The 21126-nt window shown below is 44.7% G+C and overlaps 2 protein-coding genes across 2 annotated transcripts; one reads left to right on the top strand and one right to left on the bottom strand.

The window, feature by feature from the left end:
* The first annotated feature begins 137 nt into the window (after positions 1–137).
* Positions 138–13493, top strand: itih6 (inter-alpha-trypsin inhibitor heavy chain family member 6). Its single transcript, XM_086213223.1, has 17 exons — positions 138–650; positions 1876–1911; positions 3647–3801; positions 6025–6135; positions 6266–6513; positions 6961–7133; positions 7225–7341; positions 7892–8063; positions 8139–9779; positions 10798–10830; positions 10931–10948; positions 11053–11100; positions 11191–11220; positions 11354–11395; positions 11499–11612; positions 11691–12077; positions 12469–13493. The coding sequence occupies exons 1-17, from the start codon at positions 543–545 to the stop codon at positions 12723–12725; spliced, it is 3690 nt and encodes a 1229-aa protein (XP_086069349.1). The 5' UTR covers positions 138–542; the 3' UTR covers positions 12726–13493.
* A 2201-nt stretch (positions 13494–15694) lies between these two features.
* On the bottom strand, positions 15695–20919 carry gdi1 (GDP dissociation inhibitor 1). Its single transcript, XM_086213227.1, has 11 exons — positions 20614–20919; positions 19631–19738; positions 19415–19514; positions 18424–18558; positions 18138–18336; positions 17797–17928; positions 17424–17523; positions 17156–17327; positions 16875–17019; positions 16724–16778; positions 15695–15902 (listed from the first exon to the last, which is right to left on the bottom strand). The coding sequence occupies exons 1-11, from the start codon at positions 20656–20658 to the stop codon at positions 15750–15752; spliced, it is 1344 nt and encodes a 447-aa protein (XP_086069353.1). The 5' UTR covers positions 20659–20919; the 3' UTR covers positions 15695–15749.
* Positions 20920–21126: the final 207 nt, after the last annotated feature.

The raw sequence follows: 21126 nt of genomic DNA, 5'->3' as shown, positions 1-21126 counted from the left end.
GTAATCGGCTCTTCGCGTAAAAGCGGTGAAAAACAAATAAAAAAGTGCAGCACTCCCACAGTGAGGAGAGGAGGAGGGGGGGAGGGAATGTGTTTTGGTAGCGGGGTATTTTCCCCCTAGAAGTTGAGCAGGGGTTCGTAATCCTTCATTTCCCTCGTGGACCTCAGTGGCAGCACTCCGCGAAATTTCCAGTATGCGTGAATTCAAGCAGAGAGCTGCTGACCACGACCCAGCGCGACGCACGCAACTCTCTCACTGACCTTCACCTCGTTTTTTTGTTGTTGTTTTTTTTGGTTTTTTTCCCTCACCGAGTTTTTTCCAACATTTCACGGATGTTCAACTCTTATCAGAACATATAGGTGTGTTATTAACTCCGCGCTGGAGCCGTTTGAATCAGGCTGAGGGAGGGGACCGACTGCCCCGTGCAAAAAGAACTTGTGTAAGATGTGAGTGCGCGCCGCGTCCTGCTGTACGAGCTGCTTCAGTCCCGCTGACACCGAGAAAACTCAACTTTGGAACCTTTAAACTGCATCATCGCGGACATGATGCGCTTCCTAACCCAGTGCATTCTAGTTTTCTTCACTTTTTATGCGCAAGAGGGATTATCAGGGGATTATGCAGCGCGCCTTGGAGAGAAGATTCTTCTACAGGTGAGGATATTTTCTCACTCCTGCGTCAAAAGTGTCTAAAAAAAAAAAGGGCAAATAAACCGTTAACATACCGCAAAGACAGAGAGAGGGAGCTCGTGACCTCAGAATAAAACTTGTTCCCTCCATGTAGCTATTTTTGGCCTGCAAGATATATCTTGTTCCCTCAATTTATTGAATCAGTGGCCACAAGATGTCACTTGCTCCCTAAATGTTCTTATTTTAAGTCCATGAGACGTAACTTGTTCCCTCAGTTCGATCCAGTTTTGCCACAAGATAAAACTCATTCTGTAATATTGTTAATCTGTGGCCACAAGATATAAATTGTGGCCTCAAGTTAGATATTTGAAGATATGACTTCCTCCCTAAATTCGATTTTTTTTCTTCACAAAACATATATCTTGTTCCCCTAAATCAAGCAAAGCCAAGGGACACATTATTTTATCATTATTATTATTATTATTATTATTATTATTATTATTATTATTATTATTATTATCATCAATATTATTAGTAGTAGTAGAAGTAGAAGTAGTTTGTATCTAATTGCCTCAAAATACAAGAATAGAGGGAACAAGTTGTATCTCATCATGGACACTTATTGATTACATTTAGGGGTAAATTATTGACATTTGCCTGAAATCTCTCATTTCATGGTCATAAAACGTGCTATTTTCCCTCCAGTGGCCACTCCAGGGCTCTGCAGTGAACGATTATTAATAAAACGTTTGAGTTTGTATTCAAATAATCAAATAAGAATAACTGCAGCGCTGCTTTGTACGCATCCAGCTCCACCAGACCAGACCCTCTGCTTCATATAGTATTAGTTGTTGTATTAAGCATGGAATCTTTATGTTTCCCACACAGTTTCCACTCTTTAATGTATTTGTTTGTATTAAATTCCCTGCAAGGTCCAGGATATGTGGTAATGTATTGACACAGCAATGACTGGCGTGCCAGATTAACATTTGAAACCCAAGTGTGCTCCCTCACCTCCTTGTGTACAGTGAGAGCATTTATTTCCAGTTCCACTTCCCTTCCATTCATGAATGACTTTGATTCAAACTACTTTGACACAAAACCCTCACATGGACAGATGGTTGGGATGACTTCAAAAAGCAGACATTTTGGACGAGCCCTGGTGCTGGGACATGTCATCTGCAGGATGAAGTCACCCATCAGTGTCGTTACAGCCCCTGATTGACATAATTCCTCGTTTCTTTTTCAGAGAATAAAGCGTCAAGGCAGACCAACAAAGCCAGTGGTAAGCTTGTGTGTTTGTATTGCTAATTTTAATTCAGTTATTGGAAGTCTCTATGTCACCAAAAATTAGGCTCATCGCTGTCTTGATCCACACGTTGAAGATTTTTCATTAGATCTGCACATGCATTTATACATGACTGCAGAAATATGGAACCAACATCCTCAAAGAAAAATAAAAAGTGTTGAACATGTGTCATACAGCATTAACTAAGCAAGACGAACCTGCTGCAGCTCCCGGAGCATCGTCAGTAGCTCCACTGTTGTTTGTCTGGACTTTGCAGCAGCGTTACCTCGGCAGCAGCTCCACAAACATACAGTAGTTCTATCTGTATAGCACAAACCGCAGCCTTCCTAAATACCAGCAAGCCGAGGGGCTGATGTGGCTTCATGCCTGTCGCCTCATCCCTCAGTAATGTGGCCAGCACTGACCAGATTGGGCTCAGCAGGCGCCGGCTTTAGCCAAGTAAATAAGAGGAGGCCAGAGACACCATGCAGGGAACTGCTTTGTGTTGTGTTATCGACTTGTCAGAGCGATGCTGGTGCAAACCTTGATTTGGAGAAGAAAGAAAAACATGAGCTTTATGAGTATGTTTTTTTTATTGTGCCTTAGTGTACAGTTTAAAGCCACACTCCCCCTGAAAATATATGTACTCATCAGATATCTGGAGCTCATGAGTGATGCCTCCGAGCCGGCGACAGCTGTAGGCAAGAGCCATTGTGTTTTCCACTCTTTCATTAGCAGGATATTTCTCTAATTTCCACTGGGACTGGAGGATGAGCTGCAAAGCTTTTGGTGGTCAAAGGTCAAGGTCACTGTGACAGACACTCACGGTAGCCACATACACTGGCAATGAATGAGGTCTTGGTCAATCGACTGAAAAAGAAACAAGTCACTTGTTGCTGGAAGCTTCTGGATACCGAAGACTAACATCAACAAACCTATGTAAAATACCTGTTAATAAACTCTCAAACATGTTGTCTATTATAATCCTGGTCTTCTTGATCCGACGATAGGATCAGTACTTCATCGACAGTAACAGATATTAGCTGATGCCATGTATCCAACATTACTTCAGAGTAACAGAGTCCTGCCCCGTGAACCAGCAGGGATTGACTGAACGTGCGAGCTCAGTCCAAACACACGAGCGCGGTGGTGCTCACGCCGTAAAGTGTGGAACTGCAACTCTTTTTTCTTTTTTTTTCAAAGTGTTTGTGAAGTAGTTTGCGTCTGACTGGATAAGTAAGACTGAGATTATACTTTACGATATGTTTGAGAGTTTACAAAAGGACATTTTGTGTAGTTTTGCTGATTTTAAACCTTCGGTCTCCATTAGCTTCCAGCAACAAATATGAGACCGGCATTTTCTTGATCCCTGATTCACCAAGAATTCATGCAGCGTGGAAAAAAAATCTTTATGAATCGAAGTCTAGCAATGGTGATTAATACATAAATGATCATTTTTGGGTAATGTGTTACTTCAATTCAGCAATCATAGCTGCTGTTCATCGACACACCGGTTTGTTGAATCACATCAGTGCATATATTACATGAAATCACAGTGATGAACATGGTAGATAGATAATAATAAGTTTTATTCAGCTGGGGAAGCTAAGCTGTCAGCATACCGAGCCAGTCTGAGGTGATTAGGGTGATATTCCTCAGAGCAACGGTGCGCTTTCTCGTTTGCTGAATGAATTTTTAAAGTGATTTTAACATGAGTGCGGTGTGTTGCTAGCTGAAGGTGACGGACTACCACGTGAGGTGTTCAGTGGTGTCGCGCTACGCTGTGACCACAGTCCAGAGCTCGATATGGAACCAGCTGGCCATCACCAAAGAGGCCGCCTTTGAGGTGGACCTGCCCTCGTCCGCTTTCATCTCCAACTTCACCATGTGAGTCACTTTCATCAGCGACACATCGCCGCCTCCTGCGCCTCTGCATCTGTGTGTGTCTCCCTTTCAACTCCCTGTATGTCTAACATGAAAGTCAGGTGATGCAACCACCTTTCATCTTCTCTGGGTTTGGATGATATTTGTTCACATTTCACGGAATAAAAAAAAACAAGGGAACGCAGCAGTTATCAGCCCCCCTCAGCATAACCGGTGTTATTGTTCACGTTTTTGCGCTGCGTCTTGAATAATTAAATGCTAACATCTGTTTCACAACATGTTTCGAATTTGTCTCAGGAAATCTGATGTGTCCTACATTATATAGTTTATCCACCTTTGATAGCACGCCGTGAGAGAGCCGTCCCACTGCGGCTGCTCTCCATTTCCAGCAGATCCAAAAGATTCCAGTCTCGTTTTAATGGACACATTTTGGATAAATAGCTGATAGTTTGCTGAAAAACAAATGACAAATGTCCTTTTTCGTCATAAAAGTCCACTTGTGTTTCGACAGTTCAATACTTTTAGTGTGAAGAGGCAGAAATATTCAGCTTACATTAGCAGTAACTCAATACAGTATTTTCCCACAAATGTTTCCCCAGGCAGCCCGTTCCTTCAGTTCATACTAGAATGGTGCAGGAATGAGTCCTAAAACACAGAAATAAGAAAGCATTGTGCAACGTCCAGTTCCCTCATTTCAAAGTCAGTGGGACTTTGGAAAGGAGTTTCCAGTTAAATGTCCTGGTTCAAATTAACTTAATAAGAACCTCTTGTAAAAAACTGACCGCAGTTGCCTCAAAAATCCTAAAAGTGCTGTTCATTTGTTGAGGTTATCTTGTAAAACAAACTATGTAAGTCTCATAAACTTTTGTTTTCCACCGAGTTTATTTACTTCAATAATCAAAAATCCAGTGTGACAATCCCAAGGGCTGTCGGTCAAGGGAACCGTGGCGAAAATCTGAGTTTCCGTCAGAGGGTCACAAGTTCAACTACCACCGCGTTTGGTGAAAACACATTTGTTTTTATGACTTGAATAGGCAAAAATCCGGAAATCGAGGAATTATGTAAGTGACTAAGAGAAGGTGCATGATTTGGTTACTAAGAGGGTTGGTAACCACGCTCATTTAAAAATGCTAAATATAAACAAAACAAATAAGTCAACATGGCAGACCAAACAGCAATCACGGAGCTGGATTTGGGAGCGGAAGCAGGTCAGGAGGAGGGGAACCTGAGGCCAGATGAATACCAGGCTTTGTAAAGGGAAGTCAGAAAGTTAATAGAGAAAATGACAGTTTGCCCAGTCCCCCTTCTCTACCCTGCACAGTTTACCGAGGCACCCTGCCAGTTTAGATACGCTCACACACGCGCGCGCACGCCGGCATCCACATGCCTTCGTACTGGAGGTGCGCGTGGATTTTTTAAGCATGTGTGAGCCTGGAACTTGTACAAGCATAAACTTTCACATCTTTCTTTCTCTGTCACTCTCAGAAACACACCTATGCATGTTTTCTTACACACTCGGACTCCACACAGCCGTCTGCACATCACCGAATACCCAGAGGGGAAAAACCTCGTGGCAAATGTATTGCGTTAGTTGTGTGGCATTTCTGACTGAAACTTAGAGCGCTGTGTTCTCTGTGTAGGTCACTGATGTACAGCCATTCCTTTAACCCTCAGCCAGCCACACATATAAATACAAGCGCCTCCATTTTCCACTCTGCCTTCTCATGCCAATCTGCTCTCAAACAAGAGCCGTTTCATGCCTTGGGGTTTATTTTAGTTAGGCCTTGAAGTTTTCTCTCTTTGGATATATTTGTTCAATAGGATTTGACCTTATTTTAGCACCTTGTCATGTGACATCAGTGGTCACCGAAACTAGGAAGTACACTGTGCGAGTTGGATCACGCTTTTGAGCGTTAGTTTCGTTTGGGATTTTGCTGGCGGCACTCCCTCCGATCGTCATCACCCTGCAAGATCTCATGTCATAAATCCTGTTTTTAGAGGGAAATTACTGTTTTTCACTTAGCCTGTTAACGACCCGCACCTCCCTCTCACATGTACCTCCTGTAAACGACCAAGTGATGTGTGTTTGTGAGGCAGATTTGTGATTGCTGTGGAAAAACAAGGGACAAAATAAGAACCGCGTGCTTGACAACCCAACTATATAGTCTGGCTACAGTGAGTCACACATAGAGCTGTTTCTTCCTCCTCTTTCCTCCGTCCCATCAGCACCTCCAAAGGCAAAGTGTACGTGGCCCAGGTGAAGGAACGAGCCGCTGCCAGGAAAATTTACGACGCTGCTAAGAAGCAAGGAAAAACAGCTGGACTTGTCGCTACCAAGTCAGTTCCAATATTAGCCTCTTTTTTTTTTATTACCAACCTCAGAATTTGCTTTGAAAATATTATTTGTTTTGGAACACTAACACAGTTTGACATTCAATTCATGGTGAGCTTGTCTTCTCTACTCAAGGGAGAGGGAGATTGAGAAGTTTCGTGTGGCCGTGAGTGTACCGTCGGGAGCTCAGATGTCCTTCTCTTTGTCATACGAGGAGCTGCTGCTCCGTCGACTGGGCCGATATGAGCTCAGTGTGGGTCTGAGGCCCGGACAACCGGTCCAGAACCTCACAGTAGAGGTCAGAGTAACAGAGAAGACGGGCATCAGTTTCATCAAGGTGCTTCCACTTAGGACAAGCAGACTGCTGTCCAACGCGGCTCAAGGTAAGAAAGGCGTGTCGCGTTTATCTTTGTGAAGCATTAATGTGCTCTATTGACATCTAGTGGTGAAGCTCTGATGGCAACCATCACCTGACCTGTTGGAGTCTGCAGGCTAATTCTTACATTAGCAAAACTGGTCCCCTCAGACTTCTCACAGAAGAAAATTGTTAGCCAGCACCCACAACATTCAGAATCAGAAAAACAACTGAGCCCTGCAGGAAATGACTTGTTAGAAGTGAAACGATCAGTTAGGAAAGACGAAATGATTGTCTAGTCTGAATACGTGACTGAAGTCTATGGAGCGTCTGACTGGTTTGGACCATGGTTAAAAGTTGATGATGTCACACACGCTCACCATTTTAACAGACAAGGGGATGTACACATCAGTGAGAAGGAAGAAAACATTCACAGTTAAATACTACACAGACTGAACTGATGGTGCTCCTCCAGGTGATGGAGGTGACGCCGCTGTGTCGGCGCAGGTGGAACGGAGTGCTTGCTGCGCTAAAGTTCGCTACAGTCCCACTCTCAAGCAGCAGAACAGCATCTCTCCCAAGGGTCTGAACGCAGACTTTGTCATTCAGTATGACGTGGACCTCAAAGACCTGATGGGTGACGTCCAGGTCAGCAACATCTTTCACCTCCTGGAAGGTCCAATATAGCACGAAAAAAGTGTTTGTCACGATTAAATGTTGTCCTCCCACCCTCTCCTAGGTGTTTGACGGCTACTTTGTGCATTACTTTGCACCCAGGGGACTTCCTGTAGTCCCTAAGGATGTTATATTTGTCATTGATGTCAGCGGTTCTATGATAGGCACCAAAATAAAGCAGGTAAAGTGGGCAAACACACAAAAAGTCCTTGAAAGCTTAATGCCCTGCATCACAGAAAAAAACATGCGATTTTTCTTTCAAGTGCTTACGATGAATGTGTCTTGAACTCACAAAGGTGTTTTATTGCCTCCTGCATCGACCTCTCTGTGACCCCTGAATGCAGAGAATGCTAGCCACACATTTTTAGCTTACAGCTAATGCAGGTTAACTGCTAACTACCCGTCCACTTCTGGTTTCGTGCGAATGTGAACGGATTCCGTTCCCAGCTGGCAACGCTTTTTTTCAGTTGCGCCGAATCAAAACTGTTCAAGTTTATTTGTTTTTTAGCTCTGCACTGGACATTTTGACAGTTTTTCTGTTGTTAGTAGTCAGTTTCCATTTGCTGTAAAGGAAAAATAAATGGTTGACCTTTTCTGCATTCTGAGGTTATGAGGAAATACAGCAGGGGGAAAGTAAGAGTAAAGGCAAAGTAAACTTTTTGGGTCAAGTAAAACATGAAATAATTAGTGATATGTTTTCTGACAATAATTCTAATCGTTCCTGTCAGTAGACAAAGCAGGCTATGAGCACCATCCTTGGAGACCTTAGAGAGGGAGACCACTTCAATATCATCACATTCTCAGATAAAGTTCACACTTGGAGGAAAGGACGGACGGTGCGGGCAACTCGTCAGAATGTACAAGAGGCTAAAGACTTTGTGAGGAGGATTATTGCAGAGGGATGTGAGTCAACTTTTATCATGAATCTTTGTTTCAGCTTCCCTATTCCAACACTGATGGTTTCCGCTCTTGTCTTAGGGACCAACATCAATGCAGCTCTCCTTTCCGCCGCGCAACTCGTCAACCCATCGTCCTCAGGCTCTTCCAACCACATCTCATCCCGCCGTGTCCCTCTGGTGCTTTTCCTAACTGATGGGGAGGCAACTATTGGAGTAACAGCAGGTGACACCATCCTTAATAATGCCAAGAGGGCTCTTGGCTCAGCTTCTCTGTTTGGCCTCGCCTTTGGAGATGACGCAGACTTCCTCCTTCTGAAACGCCTGGCGCTGGATAACCGAGGCGTAGCTCGGATGGTGTACGAGGATGCAGACGCAGCCTTGCAGCTGAAGGGCTTCTACGATGAAGTAGCCAGCCCTTTGCTATCGGACATCCAGCTGTCCTACCTGGACGATCAGGCATTCGATGTCACCCGCTCCTTGTTCCCAAACTATTTCCAAGGATCTGAATTGGTGGTGGCTGGGAGAGTTAAACCAGGGGTCAAGGACTTAAAGGTGTCAGTGTCTGCCACTGACTTGAAGCAGCATGTCAAGTTGGAGAATGATGTGCTGATTTCACATGCAACAGGGAATGAGACCGATTTACTCGACTGTTCAGGGGGTGTAGAGGGAATCTCCAGCTTCGTGCATCGTCTCTGGGCTTATTTCACCATCAAAGAGCTGCTACTGGCCAAACTGAACACAACGGACCCCTCCACCCAGAGGTTACTGGCAGACAAGGCCACCAACCTCTCCCTCAAGTACAACTTTGTCACACCAGTCACATCTTTAGTTGTGGTGAAGCCAGACGCAGATGAAGCAGCTCCAACTCCAGCCACTACAAAACCTGCTGTCACAGCAACAATAACCACAACAGCAACGACCACCGCTATGACCAAAATATCAGCTGCCGGCACTGGAAAGAAGTCTAACTCACCCTCTAATTCCAGGCCTAACAAAGCCAAACCAGACCCTCCTCAACCACCTCCCAGACACTCTGTAAACACACCACAACCTAAAAAACCTTCTTTACCGCTTTCCACACTAAAAACTGTGCTATCGTCATCCAAAAAGACCACCACCACCTCAGGTCCCAGCTCCACCAGAACCCCTCCAGCACCATTCTCTGGTAGAAAGCCCACTCCTACACGAAATGATTCTAAAACTGTATCTTTCCCTCACGCTGGGAGGCTATCCCCCTCCCTGCTTAACTCTCTAAAGACAGCGCCACCCCCTGCACCTGGAAAAGTCTCCTACCCCCAGCCCAACTCTATGAAAACAATCCCTCCCTCAACAACAACTACCACAGTGCTAACATTCACCACCAGCACCACGCCGCCTCCCACTTCAGTCAGAACTGTCCCTGCGCCCCCACCCGAGAGACCCCCCACCCCACACTCCAGTGCAGGGAGACCAGCTGCCCCACCTGTCAAGGTGCCAGAGGTGGAGACCAGCAGCACATCTGCTACAGATGTTCCTCAGCCTGAACTCACCACGCCTGTTCCCCGGCTCATGTCCATACTCACCCCTCCCACCCCGGCCCCAGCTCCAGATTTAGAAGGCAGCGACACAAACTTGGCCGTGGACTTGGACCAGCGCATCGCCACCCTGGTGTCGGCGACCTTTGCACCCATGCCTGGTGTGACGGACGGCTCGAGACTTTGGGAGGCAGCAGGGCTTCTGGGTGGGTTCTAATATACTTGGCCTTTCTTTTACTGAGTTTATTTACCATTCATTGTAGCATGTGAACTATGATATGACCACAACATCTGAAAGCTGTGACCATAATGACAACAAACTATTGGGGCCATAGTATATAAGCTGTTCCCACAATTTAATTGATTTGGAGTGGCAAGATAAAGTCAAGTCAAGTCAGTTTTATTTGTATTGCACCAAATCACAAAAAAATCTCATGACGCTTTACAAGTGGAGCAGGTCTAGAACCACACTCCTTCAATGATATGAAAGCAAGCACATCCTGCAGCAGCGGCCACAAAAACCTTCCTTTTAAGAGGCAGGAACGTGGAGCAGATCCAGGATCAGTGGGAATGGATGTCTGCTTTGACCGGTTGGGGGGAAAGAGAGCAGGAGGGCGGGGCAGAAGACAGATAATGGAGGAAGACAGACATACAGAAGGAAAAAGAAGAGAAGAGAGGGACAGAGATAAAGAGAGAGAGAAAGGAGGAAAGACTGATGGAAAGAGATAAAGAGAGAGAGGAAGGAGGAGAGACTGATGGACAGACGGGGACGTGAGCAGGTGGTGCTACGGGTGGCAGCTTGAGCCTCTTCAGGTCTGGAGCCTCCTCCAGCAGCAGCATCAGTCAGGGATATGATGCTTTGATTAATTTTGGGTCACAAGATGTAATTTCGATTACACACACATCGTATATCTCATGGCCACGTGATGTGGTTCTTCATTCTCCATGGCAACTGCAGGGCTCTGGATGAGAGAGAAGAGATCAAGTTTGAAAGTTTCATTTGTCTTATTATATATTGGGGCTTTCTTTGTTTGTTTTATATTTGGTAGCTACTAAGTGCGGTGGTAGAATATGGATGTAGAAAAAAAGATTGAAAAATATTTGTAGATATACAATGTTAAGGGATAAATAAATGGAAAATCCAGATATATACTAGAGCATATTTGGACAGTATGTTATTGTCTCTGCAGTTTTACTCCTGAATCTTCTCTGTTTCTCCACTAGATGTCTCCACTTCCATTCAGATTCAGAGAAAAGGTAACACCTTGTGCCTTTACTCTCTTGTATTAGGATGATTGAGTTTGAACTGGTACAAACGTCAGTGTGTAATCTAACATAATCTCCTTTCATCATATAGATATTGACCTGGTGAAAGGTGAGTGAATACTTTACATCCTGACATTTCCTATAAAATGAGAATGTCCAGGCCGAATGTTTCCTAAAAGTCTTTTCTAACATCTTTTTGCTTTCTTCTCCCAGACTATGATGCAACCTACGACTACGACTACGATCTCAGCTATGACACCTGTAAGTGTTAAATCCAAATGAGATACAAAGTTCCATTCCGCAGCTGCTTTTGATGGCTTGACCTCAAACACGCGTCTGTCTTATTTCCAGGGGACGATGTTGCAGAGCCAGACTCGTTCGGTACGTAATTAGGGGTATTTATTTCCTTCATCGTAGAGACACTGCTTGCAGTACGTGTCTAGTCCCTGTGGTTGATTTCAGTGCTTGGGAGTGAGGTGGAGTGTCCTTTAGTTGAATGTCTTGTGCTTTTTAGAACCTCCGTCCAGACTGAGCGCCAAGCACTTCTCCTCATCAGGTCAGGCCAGAACCTAAATTAGATTTGTTATAATGTCTTCTCAATTAATTAAACATTAAGTTCAATATATGTGTATTTTTTTTCTCAATTTTGTCTTTCGCAGTTGATGGAGATCCTCATTTTGTGGTCCAGTTACCAAAGCTGCATCAGAACCTGTGTTTCACAGTGGACGGCCGAGCGAACGATGTTCTCAGACTCTTGGAGGACCCAGAGAGAGGTATCCAGAGCTAAGACCCAGTTTAAAACGATGAGGATGATCTGACTCTTATTGGCTCTCTGACTTCTTCTCGTCCAGGGATCATTGTGGATGGCCACCTAATGGGGGCTCCCTCCAAACGTGGCCTAGAGAACCGCTCCCGGACCTACTTTGACCAGCTCATCATCTCCTCGGCAAGCACGAGCAGCTCAGGCGACATTATGATCACCATCTCATTGGACGTGGTGGTGGTGGAAGGAGAAGGGCGGGACATCCTCACCACCAATCAAACCGGATCGGTGACCAGGCAGGGGGTGACAGTCGCTGTGGACAAACATCGACGCTGCTGGATCGAGATGGCCAAGAATGTTGGGTTCCTGGTTCTGTTCCACCACTACAGACACCCCAGCTACCTTCAGATGGCTCACCTGGGTTTCTACATCACACAGGGACGAGGGCTGTCGGCCTCGACGCAAGGCCTGCTAGGTAAGGCTGCGCACGTAACTTTTTAATGTATAATAAAATAAAATATAGAATATAGTTAAATTATTAACTGATCTGTTTAAGTACACGACAACTACATTAACAAGTGTGTGTGTTTTTAAAGTAGGAAGTAGAGATACATAGATACATGGATAGATATGTAGGGGGTACATGTAAAAAAAAGTTAGGAAAATAAATACTGATGTATATCAGAGAACTCTACTAAAGTACAGCGACAGATTATTATAAACTTAATCACTTTCCACCTCTGGTGAACTCATATCCTCCTCCTCTTCCTCCTCGTCGTTGTCATCATCATCATCATCATCATCATCACGTCTGTCAGCACTTACTGAAACTACGAGTCTCATTTGTGGTCTCTAACTTCCCACAGGCCAGTTTCAGCATGCTGACATGAGTGTAGCAGCAGTGGAGGATCACCTTGATGGAGGTTCTCATCAGGATGAGGGGATTCTAGCCAGGGGGGTTCTGAGGTGGGGCTCACAGCACATGCCAGTCACCTTGCAAGACAAGATGCTGAAGGACACGGTGCTTAAACGCCACTCAGACCAGTGCTGGGTGGTGGCCAAGGCGGAAATCGAGAGACTACTGGGTCATCCGTATGAGAGCTACGTGGTGGATCATGTGTAATTCTAGCTGAGTCGGCTCCACCTTGCTGCTCCTCGGCTGCACATCTCAGGTCACAGCGATTATCACGCCCTGGTTATTTGACAAAAGCGAGAACTGGGACTCTGCTGGGCTAAAATGACATGTCGCCACGGTCTTTGAGTGAGATTGCGTAATATTCTGTAAGAGGTGTGGTAACGAAAGGAAAAAAATTGAGATGCCAGATTAGAGATTAAAGCAGCATATACAGGAAAAAAAAAAGAGTAATAAAGACTGAACAGTGTTGTGCTTTCTCCATCCCTGAATCGGGTCTGCGCTGCATATTCTGTATCTATGAGACACAATGTTCTACTGTTTGCATGGCAACCACAAAATGTCTGTCTGCTTGCTCCAAAACGACAAACCAACCACAGAGGACTCTCATCAGCCTGGAACTCATCCTGAGGTGATGGGGCAGATTCATTTATGTCAGGCGCAGCACACACATCCATGCATGAAAGCACAAAAACATCTTTCCAGGTTTGCCATGTGCTTTTTTTATTTTTCTATCATTTCATTCATAGTTTAATTCATTTTATTTGTTACACAAGACATTAGGCATTGTTCACATACTAGTGATCAAACAAGGACAGTAAGTTTTCTACTACTCAGCCTGAACTATTTCTTTTCGTCAAATTCAAGGGATGTTGTCAATAGTGGTTTTCAAAGGCCAAAAACTGGAAGGAAATTAAAACAGTACAACCACACATGAGGCTTTTTTTTTTGTTTTCAATAAATAAAAAGAGAGGACAATATCTGATGCTGAGGAAGGGCGGGAGGAGGGAGGGCTTCAGATATATCTAAGAGTAAAGAGTATTCCAGTTTTTTAACATTTTTCCAGAATGAAGACCACACACAATGTTGAAGGATGCACGGTGAGAAACTGTGGTGAACACCACGGTCGTCGAGATTTTGATATCAGCTCCATAACGCGCTGCTGTTAACCTTTCATCAAAACCTGATTCTTTATAATAATCGCATGATGCAACATTGGAATGATCACCGAAAAAGGTAAACATGACACAGCAAATAAACAACAACAACAACAACAAAAAAAGAAAAAAAAAACCTGTATGCATCACTTTTAAAATTGATGTCATCAACAGAACATTAACTAATAGCATAGCATGTTCTCAGCGTGTGACGTAAACCTTCCACAATATGAAATTCAAATAAATAGAGCATAACAATAAGACACGTCAACACCCAAAACACGCAGGAAACTTTGTTGTGGGGTTGTTAAGCGCTTGCTTGCGGCGGATTACGTGAAATGCTTTCAGGGAACTGCAAGAGCGTCCCTCCTGTTTGGTTGGTGATGTTTCACGAGCCACCGGTCAGTCTGGCGGCGAGTGACGCTGCAGAGATACGACGACTCCACCCAGATACGGGAGAAAATAATCCCCACTCTTTAGTCAGCTTTACCCGAGAACCTACCGAATTTTTGTCCTCATGTTTTGCCAGTAATTTTTGGCACAAGACTGACCTGCCACACCTTTAAGTTCAAAGAAAACTGTTGATTTTTCCTTTTAAGGACCCAAATATTTGACCCCAAATTAAGGCTTCAACCAAACAAAAGCATCTTGGTTCATTTTCCTGGGGCGGCACTTATAACTGTGGCTTTATACTTTCGCTATGCTACAGAGTCTTTAATAATTACGATATCTCCCTCTATTTCACAACTCCAGGTTTTGATTTTTTTTTACAGGGTTTCGTTTCTAGGGGGATTTCTCAGTGACATATGTGAGGGTTGAAACAACCACGACACTATCTGGTGCTTTCACTATGGGCTAAAATTTCAGTCTTCGCCTTCCTCACTTAAAAGCGAAACTTTCCGAATCCAAAAATATTACCGCCGCATACATTCTTTTCAACACAGCACACTTCCGCTCAACGTTAATTAGCTGTAGTCAGCTGGCTTTCGTCGCCCACTCATGGAATACTTCACACGAAGCCTCACCGAACACTAGACAAAACCCTCCCGCACCTCTTTTGCTCTTCCCTTTTGTTTAGTTTTTAAGTTCAGCTTGAAAACCTCAACCTCAGCTCTGTAAACTTCATAACCTCAGCCAGTGAAATGTGCACCGAATATATAGAAATAAAACTCTGCAATAATTTAAAATGTTAGAAACTATTCAAATTTAAAAACGTACATCACACAACGGAAAGGTGTTTTGTCGGGGGGGGGGGGGGTTGACGGTTAATAGCCACTGGTTAGCTTGCCTGCTAGCACAGGGAACACAACAGCATTGCAAAGTGAGCACTATCAGTTGACAGAACAGCCCATTTATATGTCATCACATTATTTTTCGCCCGACCAACAGATTTTTGCCAAAAGGAGCGGCGTCTATTGAAGTAACACAGGTAAAAGACCGAGTAAAAGGTGAAAGCAGGGCTGACAGGAGCGATGATGTGTGGAATGGTCCAGCCGTCATACCGCAGTGTTATTCGAGTCTATGTACAATACTACTGTGTGTAAAAGATGCATGCATGTCAACTGGAGGTGACCCTTCCAGAGGATTCTACACTAAGCCATTAACAGAGTCCTCACGTCAGTTGCATCAGCCTCGCTTCACCCGGCCAACCTCTGATATGAGGAGATAGAAAGATGTTACAGAAAGAATGAAATGCTTGGAAAATCACCAGTAACAAGTAATAAATTCACCTCTAATGATCATAGTTAAGACATGATTATAGATTCTATGATGGAATGAGAGACCGTGTCAACCCTGCTTTTCGGTGACAGAGAAAGGGAGAGTGAGTGTTTGAATCGTGTGGATGTGTGTGAGCTTTATGTGTCAAGAGAGAGAGGGACTTGAGAAAAAGGAGGCAAATGGTTAAAGACAGGCAGAGCCGAGACACACGCCCTCCTCCATTTCATTTCTGAACCCACCCAGTTGCCCCTGCCCCCCCTTCACCTTCTACCACAGGCTCTGCCCCCATTTCTGCCCCTTTTTTAACCCCGCCTCCTCTCCTGGGCCCCGCCCTCTCTCAGAAGCCCCTCTATACAGTTTACTGCTCATCCTCCCCAAACACATCGTTCTGTTTGCGTTTCATGTTCTCAAAGTCAAAGTCGCTCCCAGTCATACGTTTGTAGATGTCCTTGATGTCGTTGCACGTGGTCTCGAAGTGAGTGGTGGCGTCGTAGGACCTTGAGGCGAAGACCTGGGGATGATAAACGTTTATAGTCACAAGTAGCAGCGCGTTGTAATGAAAAACTCCGGCCTCCTTCAGGTGTGGAAATTTATGAAGCAAACACAGGACATAAAATTTCCATGCAAAGCTCAGAGTTCACACATTTGGACAGGAGCTGAGGCGACCATCTAGTCTCGCGTCAAGCCCCGAGCTGCTGAGCTAGCGTGAACTTGCGGTGCGGCTTGGTGAGCAGAGTCGGAGAACTGAAGAATATCCAGCCACGTATTCCTTTAAAGATACTGGGTTACGTTTCTCAGTGCCGTGAACTCAAGGGGAGAGGCTTTTAAACCAAGAACATATTGGGGGCGTGGTATCTGACAGACAATCAGCCGCCACATTTATCAGCGACACCCATTTGTAGACTGCGATCGGTGGAGTTCCACCGTGTTCATAAATCACGCGTGAATCCTGTCGTGAGATGATTTGTATTTGCAGATTTGCACCAGCGTCTAGGCTTGATTGATGAATGAGGGCCAATATGATTGTATTCAATATATAGAGAGAGTGTGTTCACACATCCGGAGGAGAGGTGGGGTTCATAGAGCTACTCACAACAACAGCAGTTGATAGGGCGATTCTGGAATAAACCGTGAAACAATTAATCTATGACGCGTGCTGATATCAGTGTAACTGAAGAAGCAAAATACTGCTGAAGTACTACTAAAAAAGGTAGAAACTGTGTATCTATTCATTATTCTTTGTGTCTCGTGTCCCTAAAAAAAATCCAATCACATCCTCTCCGGCAATAACATCTTTACTGTTGCGACGGTGCAGCAGATACGATCTCTCACCTGGCTCTCTGTACCATCGTCTGTGGGCTCATAAAGGTCACTAATCGCCACAAACCTGCCAGGAAAAGTGCAATTCAATCAACATCCACTGTTATTAATCCCAAGGGCCTTTATAAATATTTGTTTTAAAGTAAGAAATCGGAGGACTGACTTTTGATCGATGGGCTCCAGCAGCTCTAGGGCCGGTTCGATCTCGGCCTCCGGCTCGCTGGTCTCAACTGTGGTGCTGACAATGGCGATGTACTTCCCCTGGGCAGCCACGTTGTGAGCATAGGAGATCATGCACACGTAGATGTCTGGAGGTAAAAAAGGTAAAGAGGACAATCATTGTTGCTGTTATGATCATAAAAACCTGCTAATATTCATTGGGATTCAGAGAGGGAAAAAAGCACCACATCAAACAGAGGAGGCACTAGTATCAAGGAGCCTCACCTGAGTTGCGGTTAACCTGATTCTGAGGGATGATAATCTGGCAGGAGTTGGCATCATTAGTGTTTTTGATGGGGTGGCTGAGGATGCAGATGACGCGGATCACCTGACCTGCCTTACGGACGCGGTCGGGGATGTAGCTGGGGTCGCAGATGAGCTGCTTACAACGAGCCACCTGCAGCAGAGAGCAGACAGCATGATGACTTGCTTCTCCCGCTGCGGTATTAACGCGAGGATACATTCGCACATTAATAATTCAGCGTGGCCATACCTCGCCCTCAGACTTCACTCCAATCACATGACCGCCTTCCATCACAATTTCATCCACTGGTTTATTCAGCATGTAGGTTCCTCCATAAATTGCACTCAATCTGAGACAAGTGGACAACAACTGTTCAATCCCGTGAATTTAGAGGGAGACGATTGTGTTACAGTAGCAATGTCCAGTTAAATAAAAATAAAGACCAACAGAAAAAGACAATAAATACTGAGTATGAAATGTAAAATATTGATGTCAAAAACAGTGATAATGACAGTTATACAAAGAAATTTCAGTATCTACAATAAAGTAGGGCAGACATGTATCTCCCAATTAAATAGTAAGGAGAGACAACACTGAAAATATCGAAAACTGATTCAAAGACCTGGCAAATCCCTGTGGCAGCTCCCCGAGACCATACAGGGGGTAGAGGTAAGGGCTCTTCCCGTACCGCGCCAGAGATTCACTGTACAGTTTGATACGATTGATGGTGTCCAGACAGGGAACATCAAGGTAGCTAAACAAAAAGAGAAACAAATGAATTTAACATAATTACAGATAAATTACGTGATATCCCACGGGCAAAAACCCAATCCTGGTCAGTGTCAGTAACTTTAAAGAGTGATTTCACCTTCACTTGTGCGTGAATTCCTAATAACTGCAGCTTTGACTTGTGAAGGACTTGATACTGAGTCATTGCTGTTCGGTGTGCTCTGCTGCACTTACTCATCTGTCCTGTAGAGGGCCAGGGCGTGGCCGGTGAAGTCAATAACATCCTGGCCGAGGTCAAACTTCTTGTAAACATCCCTCATTGTTGTGGATTTGGGATCCACGCCCTCGAAGGTCTTGGGGTCGTTCTCATCAAAGTTAGCCACAAAGACTAAAAACTTCCGAAACCTGCGCTTCTCAAACATTCCCATCAGATCTGGAGGTTACAACACAGGATTTATGTAGTACTACACTGATCAAATACTGCATGCTTGAAGTGAGCAGACACACTGGAGCGGCTTACTTGAAGCTAGTGCTTCAGTCTCGGTCGATGGCACCTTGTAGATCTTTCCCCCTTTGTAGACAAAGCTTCCCTCAACGACTTTAAAGTCCAGGTAGCGGGTCACTTCTGTGTATAGCAGCATCTTCACAAGCTGACCTACACACACACACACACACACACACACACACACACACACACACACACACACACACACACACACACACACACACAGACCAAAAATGTTATCAACAATCTGCTCTGACCATGTCAAGGTGGGAGACAAAACTATGTCTATTAGTGATATCATCATCATTATTATCTGTCCATTTTCTACCATTTATCCTGTTAAGGCTGGGGGGGGTGGAGCCTATCCCAGCAGCCTTCACCCTGGACAGGTCACCAGTCCATGGCAGGGCCAACACATAGAGACAGACAACCATTCACACTCACAGTCACACCTACGGTCAGTTTAGAGTCTGGATTAACCTGGTCCCCTCTTGATGTCTTTGGACTGTGGAGGAAGCTGGAGTACCAGAGAGAACCCAGCAGGAACAGGGAGAAAGACACATAGAACAGACACATAGAAAGACCCTGTGCTCCAGCCGGGGCTCAAACCTGGAACCTTCTTGCTGTGAGGCCACAGTGCTGACCGCTGCACCACCGTGCAGCCTCTTATCATTACTATTATTATTATCATTATTATTATTGGTGGTCCTAGTAGTATTATTTACCATGGACTCTCATGAAAACCTCCTACTCTGACCCACCGCATGCTCCACACATGATAACGTGATCCACCTTTCATCCCAGATCTTGTTCGTGTACTTCATGTACCGGTTTTATGTAATATCACTTTCCCTTTTCCATACATCTCCTATGTCGTGACATTAAAAAGGGAAAAATATGTTCAGTTTGTATTTCTAAGAGAATGTGTTCCTCTAAGTGACGCTGATCACCATCTGCCCCTCTCCTGGGTCTACGATGACTTTTATGTTACATTCTTTAAACTCACCGTTGGCCATGAGAAACTTGGGGATGAGGTCAACGTTCCAGTCCCTTCCTCTGCCCATGGACTCGGGGGGACTATCTGGAAGACTGAAGCGCTTGTACAGCTGGGGGGAAAGGACGAGGGAGACTTCAACAAAATGACGGCCAGATGGCACAAGAAAGAGATGAGCAGCACATAAAAATCTATTGATTGCATTTATGGATGCTGGGGGCCTGTTACCTCCTCCAGGGGGGTGATGGAAGAGCTCTCGCCACCATAGTAGGGGTTCCTGTCCATGTGCAGAACCTTTTTGCCATTCACAGACATGATCCCAGATAGAATGCATTCCTACATGAACAAAAATAAAAGAAGAAGAAGAACAACAACAATTTGGACTTGAATGGACACAAAGTTGAAATGACCAAGGAGTTCTCTGAGCAAGAACGGGATCGATTATTGAAATGAATGAACGCAAGTTTGAGAGGGATGCAGGGAGGGCACAGAGGGACGTTGTGCGCATGCGCGACCGGATCGTTTCACACTTCCACTACTGATACTACTGAGAATAATGACAATAACAGTGTAATAATATAAAAACAACAACAACAACAAGAACAACAACAACAAAAACAATTTCATTATCACATTATAAATACACAATACATGGAATAAATGTGAAGACTACGGATTGGCACATTTATGCACCATGAAAAAAAAAACTAATTGAAATTTCGACTTTTTTTTTTTTTTATTTTTTTGTACAAAGAAAAGACGTGATAAATAGCCCATAACAGTGTGAGGCATGTGAGTGCCGCATAGGGCGTGATGATGAGTGAGGGGAACTGCAGCAGCGAGAGGCTCGGTCATTTAATAAACCCGTGCTCGGGCCTGCACCAACCTCAGGATGGAGGCCTGTCTGAGCGGAGAGGACCATCAGGGGTTACGCCTAAAAGATGCTAAAGGGTGGAACAGAACCCCGACCCCTTCTGCGAGAATTGCAATAATCATTCATTGAGCATTTGCCTCCGGAGCCCCTAAATCAATATCAACATTATTTCTATAGCGCATCTAGAGCTTATTACAATTTCCTTATTGTCATAAATGCACAGGGATGCCTTTCACTCCTCGGATGGAAGGAAGCGGGCCTAGGCTGCACAAAAGCATCATTTAGACACAAGCAGTCTTTTATCTTTGCCCGACGCATATGAAGCTTGACGACTTACTGTCAGTCCGGTGCCCAAAACGATCACATCATATTCCTCATCCATGTTGTATCACCGCCTCTCCCGTCTCGCCCTCTTTTTGTCGTGAGAAATGAAATGAAGGGTCGGCTACTGAAGGAAAGAATCCCAGTGAGTCCAAAACCGGGAGTTGGGTCCCTTTCTCAGCCCGGCTGCGTCTTGTTTAAAGTTGAATATTATTTATTAATCATTAGGCATTAATGTCCAATGGAATATACAGTCCACACTGTCACCGGCGAGGACGACCAAAGATGGCCCTGATCGTGGAGCACTCTAGAACAATGTCGTTGCGCGTCAGCAAATAGTGCGCATCCTCCTCCTTCGCTTCCCATGTTGCCACACAATGGACTCAAACTGATCTGCTGCCTGTGATTAAACCCACGCCGTAAGATGGCTTTGTCGAGATTTTTATGCACATATTTACTTTTGGACTTCAGCTTTGCAGTTTATAATTTTTTTTGTGGCTTGTACTAACTGCCTTTTGTCCAAGTCTGT

The sequence above is a fragment of the Aulostomus chinensis genome, chromosome 9 (assembly GCF_037954235.1).
Source record: "Aulostomus chinensis isolate RoL2024-O1b breed Wild chromosome 9, RoL_Achi_v1.0, whole genome shotgun sequence".
In the NCBI taxonomy this organism is placed as follows: Eukaryota; Metazoa; Chordata; class Actinopteri; order Syngnathiformes; family Aulostomidae; genus Aulostomus; species Aulostomus chinensis.
Note: the sequence above shows the minus strand (reverse complement) of the source record. Positions and strands in the feature narration are given on the sequence as shown.